Source organism: Mycetomoellerius zeteki, unplaced genomic scaffold (genome assembly GCF_001594055.1).
Source record: "Mycetomoellerius zeteki isolate Tzet28-1 unplaced genomic scaffold, Tzet1.0 scaffold47, whole genome shotgun sequence".
NCBI classification, from domain to species: Eukaryota; Metazoa; Arthropoda; class Insecta; order Hymenoptera; family Formicidae; genus Mycetomoellerius; species Mycetomoellerius zeteki.
The window spans coordinates 911,584-927,280 of record NW_017257468.1 but is presented as its reverse complement, the minus strand read 5'-3'; the positions used below and the strand labels follow the sequence as shown (position 1 = coordinate 927,280).

The 15,697-nt window shown below is 37.8% G+C and overlaps 2 protein-coding genes across 4 annotated transcripts in view; both read right to left on the bottom strand.

Annotated features, from left to right (window-relative positions):
- LOC108727114 (ADAM metallopeptidase with thrombospondin type 1 motif A) overlaps positions 1 to 10,402 on the bottom strand; it is a 47,410-nt gene extending 37,008 nt beyond the window's left edge. For 2 of the 3 annotated variants that reach the window (XM_018455051.1, XM_018455053.1), the window contains exons 1-2: positions 10,241 to 10,402; positions 5,183 to 6,430 (exon numbers count right to left, since the gene is read on the bottom strand). In XM_018455051.1, coding sequence (XP_018310553.1) covers positions 5,183 to 5,435 — 253 coding nt within the window. In that variant the 5' untranslated portion in view covers positions 5,436 to 6,430; positions 10,241 to 10,402. Of the gene's footprint in view, positions 1 to 5,182; positions 6,431 to 9,743; positions 10,050 to 10,240 lie in introns of all 3 variants that reach the window. The other variant, XM_018455052.1, reaches the window with a different exon arrangement.
- A 1,814-nt stretch (positions 10,403 to 12,216) lies between these two features.
- Positions 12,217 to 15,697, bottom strand: part of Bruce (BIR repeat containing ubiquitin-conjugating enzyme) — a 31,126-nt gene continuing 27,645 nt past the window's right edge. The window contains exons 48-51 of the mRNA XM_018455044.1: positions 15,002 to 15,241; positions 14,643 to 14,831; positions 13,999 to 14,133; positions 12,217 to 13,913 (exon numbers count right to left, since the gene is read on the bottom strand). Of these exons, the coding sequence (XP_018310546.1) occupies positions 13,620 to 13,913; positions 13,999 to 14,133; positions 14,643 to 14,831; positions 15,002 to 15,241 (858 nt within the window). The 3' untranslated portion in view covers positions 12,217 to 13,619. The remainder of the gene's footprint in view (positions 13,914 to 13,998; positions 14,134 to 14,642; positions 14,832 to 15,001; positions 15,242 to 15,697) is intronic.

Below are 15,697 nucleotides of genomic sequence, written 5' to 3'. Positions count from 1 at the left end.
TACGGACGAGGGCTTTAAACGTCTGGCAGCAATATCGCATCCTGTGCATTCGCGGCCTTTCATCAGCAGCCGAGTAAATCTTTCCAAGATGCTTCAAATATCAGTCGGTTCTTAGGCCAATCAAAGATGCGACGTTTCGTAGATCTACCTGCCTGTTTAAGCCTCGTTCAGTCCAACCAAACAACGAATTCTTTCCCATCTGTCGAAACAAATTGTCAGTCTATTTCAATCTTCGTTTATAGCTTCCGAGTATCTAAATACACAGACGGGTTAAATGTTAATACGCAATCCAAATACACGAAGACACATTGCTCAATCAAGATCTTCGACAATACGAGGAATTTTTACGGCTTATGTTTTATGCAAAAATCTAAAGTCCTTTCACACGAGATACGCGCGCTTCCTTTAGAATTTCATTAAGCTTGTATGTGGTATTAAGTCAAAATTATTCAGACACGAAACGTAAAAGCAGCGTAACAAATTCTCTTCAATGTCTTCGTAAAATTTATCGATGTCGCCTTCTAATAGCCGACTTGCCTGTTAAGAAAGAAGGATGTTCCACCGCGTGGGAGCTAAAAGAATGGTGCTCTCTCATCAAACACCTTCGTCCCAGATGGCGAACCAGCGGATGCTTTTATACGGGAATGTGTATAGATAAGATTATTCTTTCTCGACCTATTACGAATTCGAACTCGTCTTTGGATGTCAGAGGTTAAATTGGAAGAGCCGGAGATCTCAAGAACGAAGTTTGTGCACAAACACGCCGAGAAGTATGTCGGTTGCATTCAAATGCTACGTCGAGATAGCACGATGACTTGGGCAAACTCGTTAATAAAGAATTTCCGTAGGTGCGTTTCATTCGTGCGTTACTCCGGACATTTACGGAGAGACGGTGCGTTAGCACGTTGCTGCATCATGCTAGCTAATATGGACTAACAATCAAGGTCTCGCTTGAACGGCACGCAACGCTTTAGAGCGTATAGTCCAAGAGCAGCTACATAGTAATGGAACTTGGGGAAACGGTGCGAACAATTAAAGTATACCCCAGGGGAAAATTGCAAAATTGATATTATGCAGACGAACGATTACGGAAGATAACTTTGACAGCGTTTCGCGAAGATGTAAACAGTATAATTTATGAATAAATATAGAGATGTAGACGATATCAGCGATTTATGAAATATTAAATCAGATAATAATATACAATGTTTTAATTTTTTTTCCAGACGTTTTTATTAACATTGTTAATAAAAACGTCTGGAAAAAATTCGTCCGCCTCTCATAAGACTTCAAATCTTTACTTTCAAAACTAAATTGCAAAGTTCCTTTATATAAGGTCTGAAAGACATACAACAGATTATTAAATTTACATTCGCGGTTTATGAAGATTTAATTACACTGCGGAAAAAAATGATTGCAATTATCATAATTTACCTATAATTTATATCATTTTCACTGCCAACTATTCTTTTTTCTTTGTAGAACTAAAATTATAATTATTATTAATTGATGTTACAGCAATAATAGATAACAAGTAGAACCTAACTATAATTATTTTATCATGCAACTACTTTTAGTCACAAATACTTTTCTACAATGAAAAATATACTAAATTTTAATAAATATTTGTTTGAATAGTTCTAAGTAAATATTTACTTAAATGTAAACATTTATTTATTATAAATATATGTTTACTTAGTATTATTCATTAAGAAAATTTTTTTTTCGGTGTATCTTTCGTTTATCAAGTTATTAGTTTCTTTTTCAAAAATTGCTTTTAAAAATAGATTGTAAAGTTTCTTTACAACCGATTATTAAATTTATATTTCGTTACTATAAGTACTCAGACCACATTGAGAGAAAAAAAGTTCAATACATCGCACCTAGGCCTCGCAAATAATTGTTTCGTTCCGCGCATACGAGTCGAACTCGTCGACAAGGAGCTCAAGAAGGTGTTCGAATGCGAATGCGGTAAAAAGATGCTTCATGAGGACGACGTTGTGCTTAGTTGAACGCGTGATACCCGCGTCTGCTGACCCTGGCAGAAATACGAGCCTTCACAACGTACGCACTTTTAGTGGCGTCCGCCACTCGAACGCGGCCTGCACTTTTAGTTACATCAACGTTCCTCTCCTCGTTTCTCCCTTTTGCGAGCTGCATGTATTTGTATCGTATGTCTATCCTACGCTCGTGTAGGCGCGATGTTTTGTGTCACGATGCCAACGTGGCTATGCGAAGAATATGTCTTATCAACGCGCGCGCGCGTGAGCACGCGATGTCACACGAGGCAGCCGCGATTATGCGTTGTATGCGTTTTAATGAACGAGCTTGCCGGCAAATTCGCGAAAACGTATCTACCTCATTACAACGATATCGCTTCTCGGAACGTTCGCTTGGAAACGGAGGAAGAGGATAGGATTTCGTAACAGCCGAAAAAGATACTTGAATTTCCGCGAGTCTCGGACGTTCCTCGGAAGCTTTGCATCTGCACGATATTACACTGAGAAAAATTTCTGGATGAAAATAACATATCAGAAGATTCTAATCGTATCAATCAGAATTCTGATTACCTCAACTCAAATTATAATAGATTCAGAAAGAACTCTCTAATTTATCCATTTTCAGTCAGAATTCTAATTAACCAACACTGAGACAAAAGTGTTTGTACTATAATTACACGGTAATTAAAATAATTAGGAGCTTTATTTTGATGATTATTACTGCTATAATGTTAATAATAATAACTATACATATAATTCTATCAACAAATATATATAGTTACATTGAAAATATGGTTGGCCTGAAAGCTGAATTATAAATTATAGTAATTGCAACTATTTTTATGATAATAATAATTATAATTTGTAACTATTTTCGAAGCCAATTATTACATATATTTATTGATAAAATTTATAATTATTACTGCTTACAGTATAATAATTATATTTATAATAACGTATATTTATGATCACAAAAACTTTTCTCTCATATTTATTGAAGGTTTTATAAAGACTGTGAAAAAAATGTTATACGTGGGAATAAAAATTTATCTTTTTAGAAAAAAAAAACATCATTAATTAGAGAAAAGAGTTACATAAGTTATTAAAAACAATCTCTTATATAGGTTTCGTACCTTTCGTGCGGGTAATTATTTTTGCATAAGAAAATCACAAGCTGTACAAAAGAAGGATGCACGGAAAATGCGGAGGCTGAGCTGGCAAAGTGCGTGTAACGAGATGGGACATCTCTGTATGGAACACGGATGTTGGCATTATATGTGCAATTTTATATACACTCTCGTCTATGTACTTATACACGTAATATAATGCACGGCACACATTCTATTATACGCTGCGCATTACGAATATCGAAAGCATCCAAGTTCCAAGGCGGCTGAATATTGACACAGCACCTTATCATAGCTTATTAGAATTTTAACGATTCGACATGCACGTGCTTTTGTAGAAGAAAAAAATCTTAGCTGTCTAACCCTTTAAGATCCCATTGTACATACATATATGATATATATCCTAGCATCTTTAAAAAAATCATATCTTTGATAAATATTAAACTATTTAGTCTTCAATTATACAAGACTTGTTTTAAAAGAAATTATTTATTATATATTAATGTATAAACAAGCATAATTTTTAAGCCTTTCATATTTCAATGATAGCAAAAATAACTATTGACGAAAAAATTCTAAATTGATGCTTATATGTACATATAGATGCTAGGAAAATTTTAAAATTTTTCTATATAGTTTTTACTAGCATATATCTTGTTGTCGATAAATATCTAATTTTATTAGTAATAAAGCATTAATTAATATTTTATTTAGTAATATATTGTAAAACTATCACAATACCTTTTATTTTTACACAGCATTTTATGTCTGACAGTGTATTTGTTTTTTAACTAATTTTCTTGCAAAACCACGTAATAAACAATTTTATAATATACAATTAGGTAATATTTTATTTCTTAGATCCGTCATATTGAATTTATCGTTATGATTCACCAATTTTTATATTTCGATCTCATTTTTTTATTCGCGATCCCTCAAAAATCTTTCAAAATCATTAGATGTCCCAAATCAGACCTTAAAGGGTTAATGCAGTGACATGCTTAAATAAGCTTATATATCACGGAAAAAAATATTAGCTGCTATAGCTACTATAGCTAAAAATTAGGTATAGCTAAATTTAATAGCATTATTTGGACACCTAACGTCGTATCTGCGAGGTCTAATTTCCATTAGCCGTGAGGCCTAAATATTATCATTGTAACAGACAAGCGTTTTGCTATTATGTCGATGTATTGATCATTGCAGCAAATGTTTTCTGTGTAACAGACAATTTGGTAGCAAGTACAATTTCAACAAACCATATTTAACTGTGCTAGAGACAATTTTCTTTTACACGGACATATCCGATAACTGTGACAACTAACTTCATATTTGCTAAATAAATGGATCTGTAACAGACATGCATATTTTGTTATCACGTCCTTATATTAGCTACAGCAGCAAATCTTTTGTATGTATTAACAAATTCATAGCTATAATAGCTAATGCAATTTCAGCTAATCAGAATTAGCTGTAAACCAGAAACATTTTTTTTTCGTGTAAAATAAACGCGATTATCTCTCAATCTATCTATAATTAAAATCTAATGATATCTAAGCACATCTCAGGCCGTCATTCCTGAAGTCAAACTCGATGGAAGTATTCTTAGTGTAAATTATAGAATTCTACCTCTCACAGTGAACGATACTGAGAATGCAGGAAAAGCTGCAGATAAATAGAAAGTCTATATACGTATGAAGGAATAAACGCAGCTACAAGGAACAAACGCGGCTCTATAAGGGCATAAGAAGGGCTTTATACTGTTCTACGTATGTATATTTCATAATCTTACAATTAGTAACGAATAAATCTTAATTATTTAGTTATTGACTATTCAGGCAGCAAGCTGATGTTATTTTTATGTCAAAATAACGCTTTTAATATCATTTTCATGTCAACTACCTAGGTTAAAATGAGAGAGAGAGAGAGAAATATATATTCAGGGAAGAAATATATATCTTTTTTCTCGTAGGATTTTGACAAAATCGTTCATGGCCAGATTCTGTTATCTGAGCTCTAATAAAAGAATAGGCGAATAGATAAATAGAGACTTACCCTCGTTCGTGAGATTCTGTTCGATAGACTCGAACGTCGTAACCAGATCCGTCGTGGCGATGTGCAGGCCGCCGACCTGCTTCCTCGTTTCATTGACGACAGGATCGACCGTCAAATTCTTTCGTATCCGACCGAGACTCTCGATCTTGTCTACATTGCGCACGTCCGACCAAAGGATTACTAGAAGTATCACGAGCAAAACGATGACGAGAACCGCGCCAATTGTGGCAACGCGATTTGAAATTCGCGACATCTCTGCGATTCCCACTGGTGCACGCGCATCTATTCGTCCGTTCTAAACGTGTTCAGCGTTTTCTCACGCTATTCGAAAGCGATTACTAGTGTACTCGGTGTATATATATATATATATGTATGTATATATAAGAAGTATATATATCACCGAGAGACCGATCTCACATCGATCTCACCGCGCGTCAATCGATCATCCCGAGCACGTCATTGGACGACGATTATCGCGGATACATTCGAGAGCCGAGAGAGAGCCTCCGGTACCTTCGCGTATCCATAAAACCCTCCGCAACCGGTGGAGATCTCAAGGTCCCTCTGCCTCCTCTCGAATCTTGTTTTCCTCACCAACGACTCACCAGCAGAATGCAACGAGGATCGGCGCAACGTCCATTAAAGAACGCGCGGATCTCGTCCCGCGTTCCTAGTCTTATCTCTCTCGAAGGACCTCGACCATACCGCTTCTACCTGCTTGTGCGTATCGTACTGGTTACTCGGAGAGTGGTCGGCTGGAAGAATGGAAACGCATCGCGCCGATTGTACGCTTAGAAGCGGATATCATAGCTTAGCTTTCTAGTCCAGCATCCGACGAGGTAGTTCCTCCTGCTTTGTCTCGCGCTTCTTCTTCTTCTTCTGTCTTCAAGTCGCCTTATAAATTTCCGACCTACTAAGGTCAAAGTACCACTGTTTAGTTCGAGCTAAAGGTCCAACAGATTGTCTCCTCGGGAATCTCGCGCTTCACACCACCGGAAGCTTACGTCTATCGCGCCAGCTTCGTCGCACTCCTTCTCTCGACGATCCCCTGAGAAGCATTTCCGAGTTGAAGCGACGAAAGCGTGCGTAATGGGGTCGATGATCGACGATGACGACAACGAGGACGAGACGATCGAAATCCTCGGTTTTCACGTGGGGCGAGCTTTAGGAGCACGTGATTGGAAAGTTTATATATGCGCTGATGTACGGTTCAATCTTCTCCTTCAAACTGTGCTGAGCAACGCTTTCCTGAAACCAAACAAACGATTCTTCGTCAGCTAGAGATTAAATCGACGCCACAGCCTTGTCTCGTATTTATTTTCTGTCTTTCCTTCAGGGATAATGCTTTCAGTCAAGATTTGGAGCTTAAATCTCCACCGCGACGTTTCGTCAAGGCTGAGACGAGAGAAAATATAAATATAGCTTTTTACTCCCCGACTTTCTTAGACGATATTCTTAGAGATTTGTCCAGGTTTCGGAAGGAGAAGCTTAAATCCGCGCCGCGTCATCAAGGCCAGGAACGATTGAAATATAAAAGCTGCTCGGCGAGCGGCTGCCGACCTCGGGAATCTCTTAAGGTCTGGGTCAAACTATTCTCGTCGCATATCGCATGCATTCAGTTTGATCAATCGGTTGGACGATCGATACATCTTTGTCTCGAAATTTCACGCAATCCACCATCCCGCTCTCGCTCAGACAAGCATAGTGTACAGCATTTCCACGACAACCACTTTCTCCATCGATCAAAGACATCTTATTGACGATATTGAATATATTAATAAGCGTATTTAAGTGCATGATAATATCTAACATAAGAGGATATCGCCGTCAATTTGTTTTTGTACAGTTATTATTTATATCCATTTCTACCAATGTAAATATTAACTTTAATCTCGAGCCAGCTTATTCTTCATATTTTTCTTATTTTTAGAAAGATGAAAAGTAAATTGAGATTAAAGTCAATCTACATTGATGAAAACGAACCTTAGAGGAACAAATATCTTGTGATGGATGCAAAAAAGTATTTACCCCATCAATAAATTATATTAAGCATTCCTACCAATAAATAATATTAAATTATGGAAAAATCCGTAAAATATGTATACTTAATGCATAAAGTCTATTTGAAATCAGCTGAGTGTTGTAGATTTTCTCCAAAGTTTGATTCGCAAAAGTTCTTTTATATCCCAAAAGCTAGTAGTTTTTTGATATTTTTCAAGAAAATGTATGTCCAAATTCATCAAGAAATTTCTCACTAAAATAGTGTAAATAAGTCCTGCAAATTAACAATGTATTTTAAAAATTCTCACACAGCACGAGACGTCGCACGGACGTCGTATAGATATTACTGTCCTTCGAACAAGACGTGTGGGTTATTTATTGACGCAATGATCAAGACGAAAGATCGTTTCCATTGAACAAAGGAGAAGGATGTTTCACGAAATAATTCCTGGCTTCGCTGCAATTAATGATTAACAACGTGGGTGAAAGAGTGGGTCTAAATTACGTTATCGTCTCGCCGTGCCGAAACTCCATTTCAGAAACAAATACTTTGATTAAAAGATTGATGCTGAGCGTCACGCCGCCTTGCAATGCCGCGGAATGTAAAATCAACATTGCATACTCCGTCGCGTTCCTTATCAAAGCTCCATCGTATAATGTTTGATTCATGCCACACAGCCGCCGACAAAAATGAATCGGCATCGGAGGAACAAATTGCTCGTTTATTGACGCTATCCGCTCGGTAGATCTATATTGATAGCGCGACGATAAATTTAATATTAAACACGGTAGTCGGGGTTTTAATTTAACAACTATTATTGCCTCGGGGAAAAAGTCATAAATACGCAAGGAAAAGAACAAAACGTTACAAAGCGTTGCTTTCTGTGCAGTAACTGCACAGAAAAAGAGAATTCTTTGTCGGTATCCAAGGAAATACTCGAATACGAACCGCAAAGCGAAGGTATCGAATATTTTGGAGTGTTCAACTTTACAATTTCTTCTATGATTTACGAGAATTCCTCGTGTTGAGCAAAGAAATATGCAAATATGGATCGTAAAGTGAGATTTCAAGATATTTTGGAGTGTCCAACCTTACCGTTTTCTTCATGATTTATAAGAATCGTTTACGTTGTGCAAGGAAATGCGCGAATGAGGGCCGTGAGGTAAGGTTTTAAGATATTTTGGAATGTCCAGCTCCATAATTTTCACCGTGATTTATAAGAGTTCCTCGCATTGTGTAGAGAAATGTGCGAGTATAAACTGTGAAACGAAGTTTTAAGATAAGTTTGAAGTATCCCGCGCTACAAAATTATCTGTATTATTTATAAGAATCGCGTGTAAAGAAATGCGTGTGAATCACAAAGCGAAATTTCGAATATTTTGGAGTATTCAGCTCCATAGTTTCCTCTATAATTTGTGAAAATCCTTATGTTGTATAAGGAAACATACAAATACGGAAATTAATTCATCATTTATAAGAATTCTTTGCATTGTACAAAGAAAACATGCGAATACAGATCATGAAATAAAGTTTTGAATATTTTGGAGCATTCAGTTCCACGATTTTTTCAATCATTTATACGATTTCCTCGCGTTGTACAAAGAAATATGCGAATGCAGATCACTAAATAAGATTTCGAATATTTTGGAGTGGCCACAGTTTTCTCCTTGATTTATATATAAGAATCCATCGCGTTGTACAAAGAAATACGTAAATGTGGATTGCAAAGTGAAGTTTAAATATTTTGGAGTGTCCAACTCCACAATTTTCTTTATAATTTATAGGAATCCCTCATGTTGTGCACAGAAATATGCGTGTGCGAATCACTACGCAAAGTTTCAAAATTCTTTGGGATCTCCAACTTTCACAGTTTTCCCCAGGATTTACGAGCATCCCCTGCGTTTTGCAAGAAAATACGACGAATGTCAATCGTGAGGCAAGATTATTTCAAGATCGAAGGTCCCGAATCTCTGCCGCAGTTCTCTCCATGATCTATGAAAAAAGCAGCTATTGTTAAAATGAACAGTATATCCACTGGGGAAAATATTAATGGCAACTAGAAAATTGAACGTATCAAAGAGGATTAATTCCCCATTGTTGTATCTTACTTTTCGGAGCGTTCAATTTGACGGCGATTGAGCGGGCTGCTGGCGCATGAATTTAGAACCCGACGATATCGATTCCCTCCGACCTGTCTGTCATCGGTACGTCGATCCGTATATCGGTAACTGTTAGCAGAGCTATCTCGACGCCCATAAATCACATTGTATAACGTTCCTGCCGGCGGCTGCGTGAATCAGGCTTAACATCGGGTGCCAAGACAAGACCGGGCGCGGCGAGGGGAGTGCAAACTAGATGGAAACCGGTAGTGTGCATTTTCAACTTGCGCGCACACAACACATATACACACACACACAAAGTGCATACACATACGCCTGATTTTAAACCCGTGTTAAATTTACACTGGCTGTACACATGTTACCACCTGCCTTGTCACGTACCGCTACGAGCGTTGACTCCAAATCTTGGTTTAATGCAAATAGCAACCGCACGGCTTACCGATAACTCCACCTTCGAAGTAGACGTCCGATGTACTTGTAAGCCGAGGTAAGGAGAATCAGCGAGGACGCGATCGCAGGACGCGGTTTTGAACGCCGCGATTTTACGCGGGATCAGAAATTCCGCTTCTGCCTCATCGTCCTTTTAAGTGAAAACCGATCGATCCTCAGATCTCACGGGAAAGCAGATCAGAGATTTCCGAGGATTCCCGATCCGCGCCTCACGGGACCTGATCTTCCGAACGAGAGCTCATCAGGCGAGCGTATCACTGGCGGGCGCGCGCGCGCGCGCATGCGGTTCCTAAGCCTAAAAATACGAATTTAAATATTGCGTAACGCGTCTCGGTGCCGGCGTTAATTCATTTTCGCGGGCGAGAATCGCTCGCGGGAGACGAATACACCTGACGCGACACGAGACGCGAGATAATCGCGGCGCGTCGTCCCCTCGCCGCGTGTTCTTCTCAATGAATAGTGAATAGTGAATTGTGAGACACTTACCACCCGCAACAGATCGCAGACCGCCCCCGGAACGCGAACTGAAGTATGCCGCCAATGCCGTGTACGCGCCGACGTACGACTGGTGGAGCGAATCCGTGGATCCGCGACGGAGACGATCGTCGGATTGATCGATCGATCGGTTGGGTGCGATCCTCTCCGGCGGCGCGGTGCGAGACGATCCGGAGCGTTGACGATCGGCTCCTTCCGCTCGAGCGCTCGCACTGACTGAACTGAAGTGCGCGCCGAGCCGCCCGAGGCCTCGCGACCTCCTCCACCCTCTGTCCCTCCCCCCCGGCGCTTCTTCTCCCGCGCCTTCCCGCCGTCGTCGACCGACGCACCGGCTACGGACAACGATCTCGCCGTCGTATAATTCACGCTGCTCTCCGCGCTACCATCTTCCCGCAGAATACAATCTGAGAGACAGGAACATTAAATTAATATTAAATTTCCCGCTCAAGAGTTATAAATGTAATCCCATATGCCACGGAAGCTCGCGGCAACATTGCTGCAGCAACGTTTACAATGTTATTGCAATATTATACTGAAACATTGCAATTATGTTGCAACAATATTGCTGGAACGCTACAAAAATTGCTGCAATATTTTTGGAACGTTGTAAAAATTACTACAATATTTCTAGAACGTTGCTGCAATATTGCTTAAACGTTGTAAAATTTACTGCAATATTTCTGGAACGTTGCAATGTTGCTGCAAGCTTCTTTGCTGTACGGATTATATTATTGAGTAGGAAATTATATTATAATATTGATGTACTTAATATTACTGTTATAGTTTATGTTTTGCAGATTATCAGTACAATGCACCTAGCAATATCCATGAATAATGCGTGACTCCTCGTAAAATATTCTGGACTACCGCTGCGTTAATTTGCGATTTGCCCGAGGCGTCCATTTCCTGCTCCATTCCATCGTCGCTCACGCTGAGCGCTACATTAGAAGGAAAAAATTCGAACTTTTTCGAAATCCCTGATAATCTCAGTGAGAGGTATCTTCCCCGCATCCTCGTTCATCGATATATAGATCGTCAGAACATAACCGAAGACTGTCCTTTATTTGCAAATCGACAGATATTTGAAATCTATTTTGAACGCGCGTAAATGATCATGTCGCATGTATATTTATAAATAAGATTTAATTTAACATACCTGAGAATTTTTTCCGTAGAAAAATCGAATATAAGATTTCGACATACCGCGAGTTCTCAGTTTTAAAAAAATTCCAATCTTCTTACATGCCCCATCGTCGCGTACAGCGTCTTCTGAGAAGTTAGCTCGAGATTCAAATCCGCCACCGATCTCAATTCGATAAATCGTAGTCACTTACAGAGCGCGAAATTTAAAGTGGGATTTAATTCTCTCGGTAACTCTGCTTTTGCAAAAGTAATAAAAAATATGTATTTTAATTCTTTCGTCTAATCACTTATTTCCATTGTTTTAGAAAAACAAATTCGCATAAAATTTAATATAATATAAACATAATATTATAATGTAATTTTAGATCATTTTTAAAAAAAGAATAAATATTTTAAAGTGTCAACTCTTAAAACATTATTATAAAGTATTTTTTTATTTTCAAACTATTAAATTAAATATATAAATATATCATAAATATTTTAAAACATTTCATTTCTTTTAAAGGTGTATAAATATTTTTAGAAAGTATCATCTCTCTTCAAAGTATCGTTTTCAAGTATTTTTAAAAATGTCAAATTTATACACACAAATATAACATGATACAAATATTTAAGCATTGTTTTTTCAAAGATATATAAATTTCTAAAGTATCATTTTACAATATCTTTAAAATATTTTGAAAAATTGAAATCATATATGTATTAAATAATAGGAGAATAGAGAATATTTAATTAATTGCACATCTTTTCTTGTCCTCGGCAGGGATGTAATTCCAAATTGTAGCTGGTAAAAATAAGCCCGGACGAAAAACAGGGAGAGACTATCTCAAAACAATGTGACTTTATTCGTTCATATGGTCGATTCATATGAAATTTACGTGTACTAAGTAGCTGTTACAATTACAAAGAGCAATTCTCGTTTACGCGAGAAACGTACCATCTGATCTTCCATAATTTGTTTTTTGTTTCCAGTTTACCATGTTTTTTTCCAGTTGTTCATTCAATCGACATAGAACACGTACTATAATATTAAACGTTATCTAACGATGTACCTAGATCGTCGTCTTGTTCGGATGACAGTTGTTATTTAGATTCGATCGCATTGCGCGCAGGGATACCCGCTACATCAATAACTCGTAATTAGTTGCACCTGTCACGAGTTGACTTCTGCCGACGTATAGTGCTTTATATTGTCTCTTCTTTGCCGCCCGCAGCTTTTGGTAACGAGCCATTTAATGCTCGATGATTGCATCGTGCATCCCTGAAGAGATGTTTACTAAAAACCGGGATCTACATAATAAATCGCTTGATAAAGTATAATCATATTACATCCTAATAGAGAAATACATTTAAAATGAAGAGAACGACGCGTCAGCGATAGAATTGTACATATACACACCGTACATATGCATATTATAAAAAAGAAACAAGTACTATAATTATTGATAAAATAAAATGTCGATAAAACGAGAACGTACGTCTGTACACGGGCATTGATAGCGGAGTTGCGACCACGTCGCTCTCGGAAGACACGAGCGACAAGGAGAGGACGGTAAACGTAATGTCCAAGATTATATTCGCAGCTGAAAGTGCAGCTAATTCAGAGTTACGCTACATAAACGAGGAACATGTATAATAAATATCGAATAACAGTTGTGGTACTTATGGTAGTACGAAGTAGTAGAATGCAGCGTACACGTACTATAGCAGCGGCTATAAAAAGTATCTACTACGCACGAGTTTGTTACATTCGCGTTACTTATTCTTTGCCTCTATCTGTTGCGTTCTCTCTCTCTTTCTCTTTCTCTCGTCCTTTCACTCTCTCGCTTATTCTCACCCACGCACACTCATTCTCTCGCTTTCTGTCTCACTCTCTCTCTTTTTTTCTTCACACTTTCTCTCTATATTGTAAATTCTTACATGTCTTTCTCACTCTACCACACCTTATATTTTTCTACCTATTTATCTTCATCACGTCTTATCATCATCATCATTGTAATAATTATCATCATGATTATTATGTATTCGGCCGAAAGTCATCACTGCTTTCTCTTTTCCTAACGCCTTGGCTAAACACCGATAATTCGGCCGCTGGACAGGATAATCTGCACACTTGATATCAGTCCCTTGTGTCATCTGTTCATGTTCAATGTCCATTTGTTCATCTCGTAACACAAACAATAGACTCTTTTCAAAATGTCCAACAATGTCTATTAACATCCTTTAGCTATTCACACATTTTCGAAACCATCTTCTCCATCTCGACGTCCGTATCGATGTCGTGATGCACATGGCTACTCGTGCTGCTATTACTGATCGGAACTATATTGTTAGCGGCGATAGGAGTAGCCACGGTGGCGGTCGCGGATGCCGTAACCGTCGATGGTGTATTCGGAGTTGTGCCTGGGGTCCCGGATAGTTCGATGGGCGAGCCTGGCGACGCAAGTGGTTCGGCCAAGTCTTCCAACCCTTTGGGCGTTGGCAGTTTATTTAATTCTTCCCTCAATAGTCTATAATGTCTCTGTGAATATACAAGAGAAAAGCATGCCTGTAACTGTACAAGTCGAAAATCTTGGATCTTCTTTTTTTATAAAAATAACCCTTACCCTTAAAGACAACGCATTGAGAGAAATTGTACGGCCTGATCTACGATCTGATCCATGCATTTCCATATCTCTTATCCATCCCTCCAGTTGTGCAACGATCTCGTGCCTTTTTATCCAAAAGTGGGTATGTATGACCTGTCGCGAAATGATTAGAACTTTTTTATTTGCGGGAACGCGCTATATATAATCATCGAAACATCTTTATTTCACAGGTAGTCTTTACACACAAATCTATTCCTATAGTAAATTATAAATGATAATTGTAATAATTAAATTTAAATTTCTATATATAAATTTCTATAATTGTAATAAATGATAAATTGTAAATGATAATAACAATAATTATCGTGTTTAACATAACAGAATTATTGCATTAATAGAATAATTCTGTTGTATATAAAAAACACGATATATTCTCATACAGCACAGAAGCTACAACGCTGTTGCAATGTTTGCAATGTTACTGCAAAATTGCTGGAACATTACAATGGTGTTGGAATGATATGTGTTATACAGGTTTGTTTTAGTATTATTGCTACCTGACTTTTATATATGCATATTTTGAATGAAATGCATAGACTGGTTATTGAAAAAAAAAATATATATATATCTCAACCATAAGATCAGTTGCATGTTTAACGCACCTCCTTGAAGCATGGACAGGGATTGCGTATTTGATCAAGCATCGCCCACTTGGCAGTAGCCTGACAAATATTCGCATTGTACTCTTGACTAGATTGAGCACCACTTGACGTACCCCGTGACCGTTCGTATCCAGGCTCGTTGAAATAGGGTTCGGACACTAAGATTAACGACTGTATCGATACTAGAACCTGTTTTCAACAAAGTTATAACGGTATATAATTAACGTCTTCCCCCTTTCGCTAAAATTTTTAAGTTCTTGAGATCTATTTATAAACGCGATATCAAATAGCCTCGATCGCTAAATCAATCAATTTTAACAAATAATTATGCTAGAATTGACCTGACTTCAAGAGCTTACCTGAAGGAAGCTACTCGTGTGCGCGTTCCACTTTTCCTCAGGTCGGCCGTGCCAAGTGTTCAGTACGCTGAGACAGACCTTCCCATCATTATATAAATTCGGATTGAAGCGCACGGTGTGACGGCCGGTCGTCTCTAGGTTTATTAACATCGGGCTATTAGGATAATCAGGAGGGAAGTACACGTCAAACTCAAAACAGCCGTTTGCGTACGGCGTTTCTGCTGGCCCCGTTATGAGTACCTTTAACAATTATATACATCGTGTTATATTACGGCGCACATGCGAGAGACTTGAATCACTGAATTTAATCTTTAAGCACCGTCGAATATTGAAGAAAAACCAGATATTCTTTCGCGTATGCGTTATTAAAATTGCAACAGCGAAAAATTACTGTGTTTCTATCATAATTTAGTATCATTAATTAAGAAAATAAATTTTACAGGATTAGACATCTTTAAAAGTTTTTCACGCTACAATTTCAATAAGTAGAAGTATACATAATCTTTGATATTCAACATAATAATTGGAATGATGCTATGTACATTTTGATTTAACAATAACGTTACAAAATATATTCCAATGCTTAAGGATCAAACAGTTGTTAGATGACTAATTAATCCTGCTGTTTTGTCCCTTTCTTCTATGATCAAAGATATTCAAAGTCATATTCATGAAATTATTACGTGTTAAAAATGA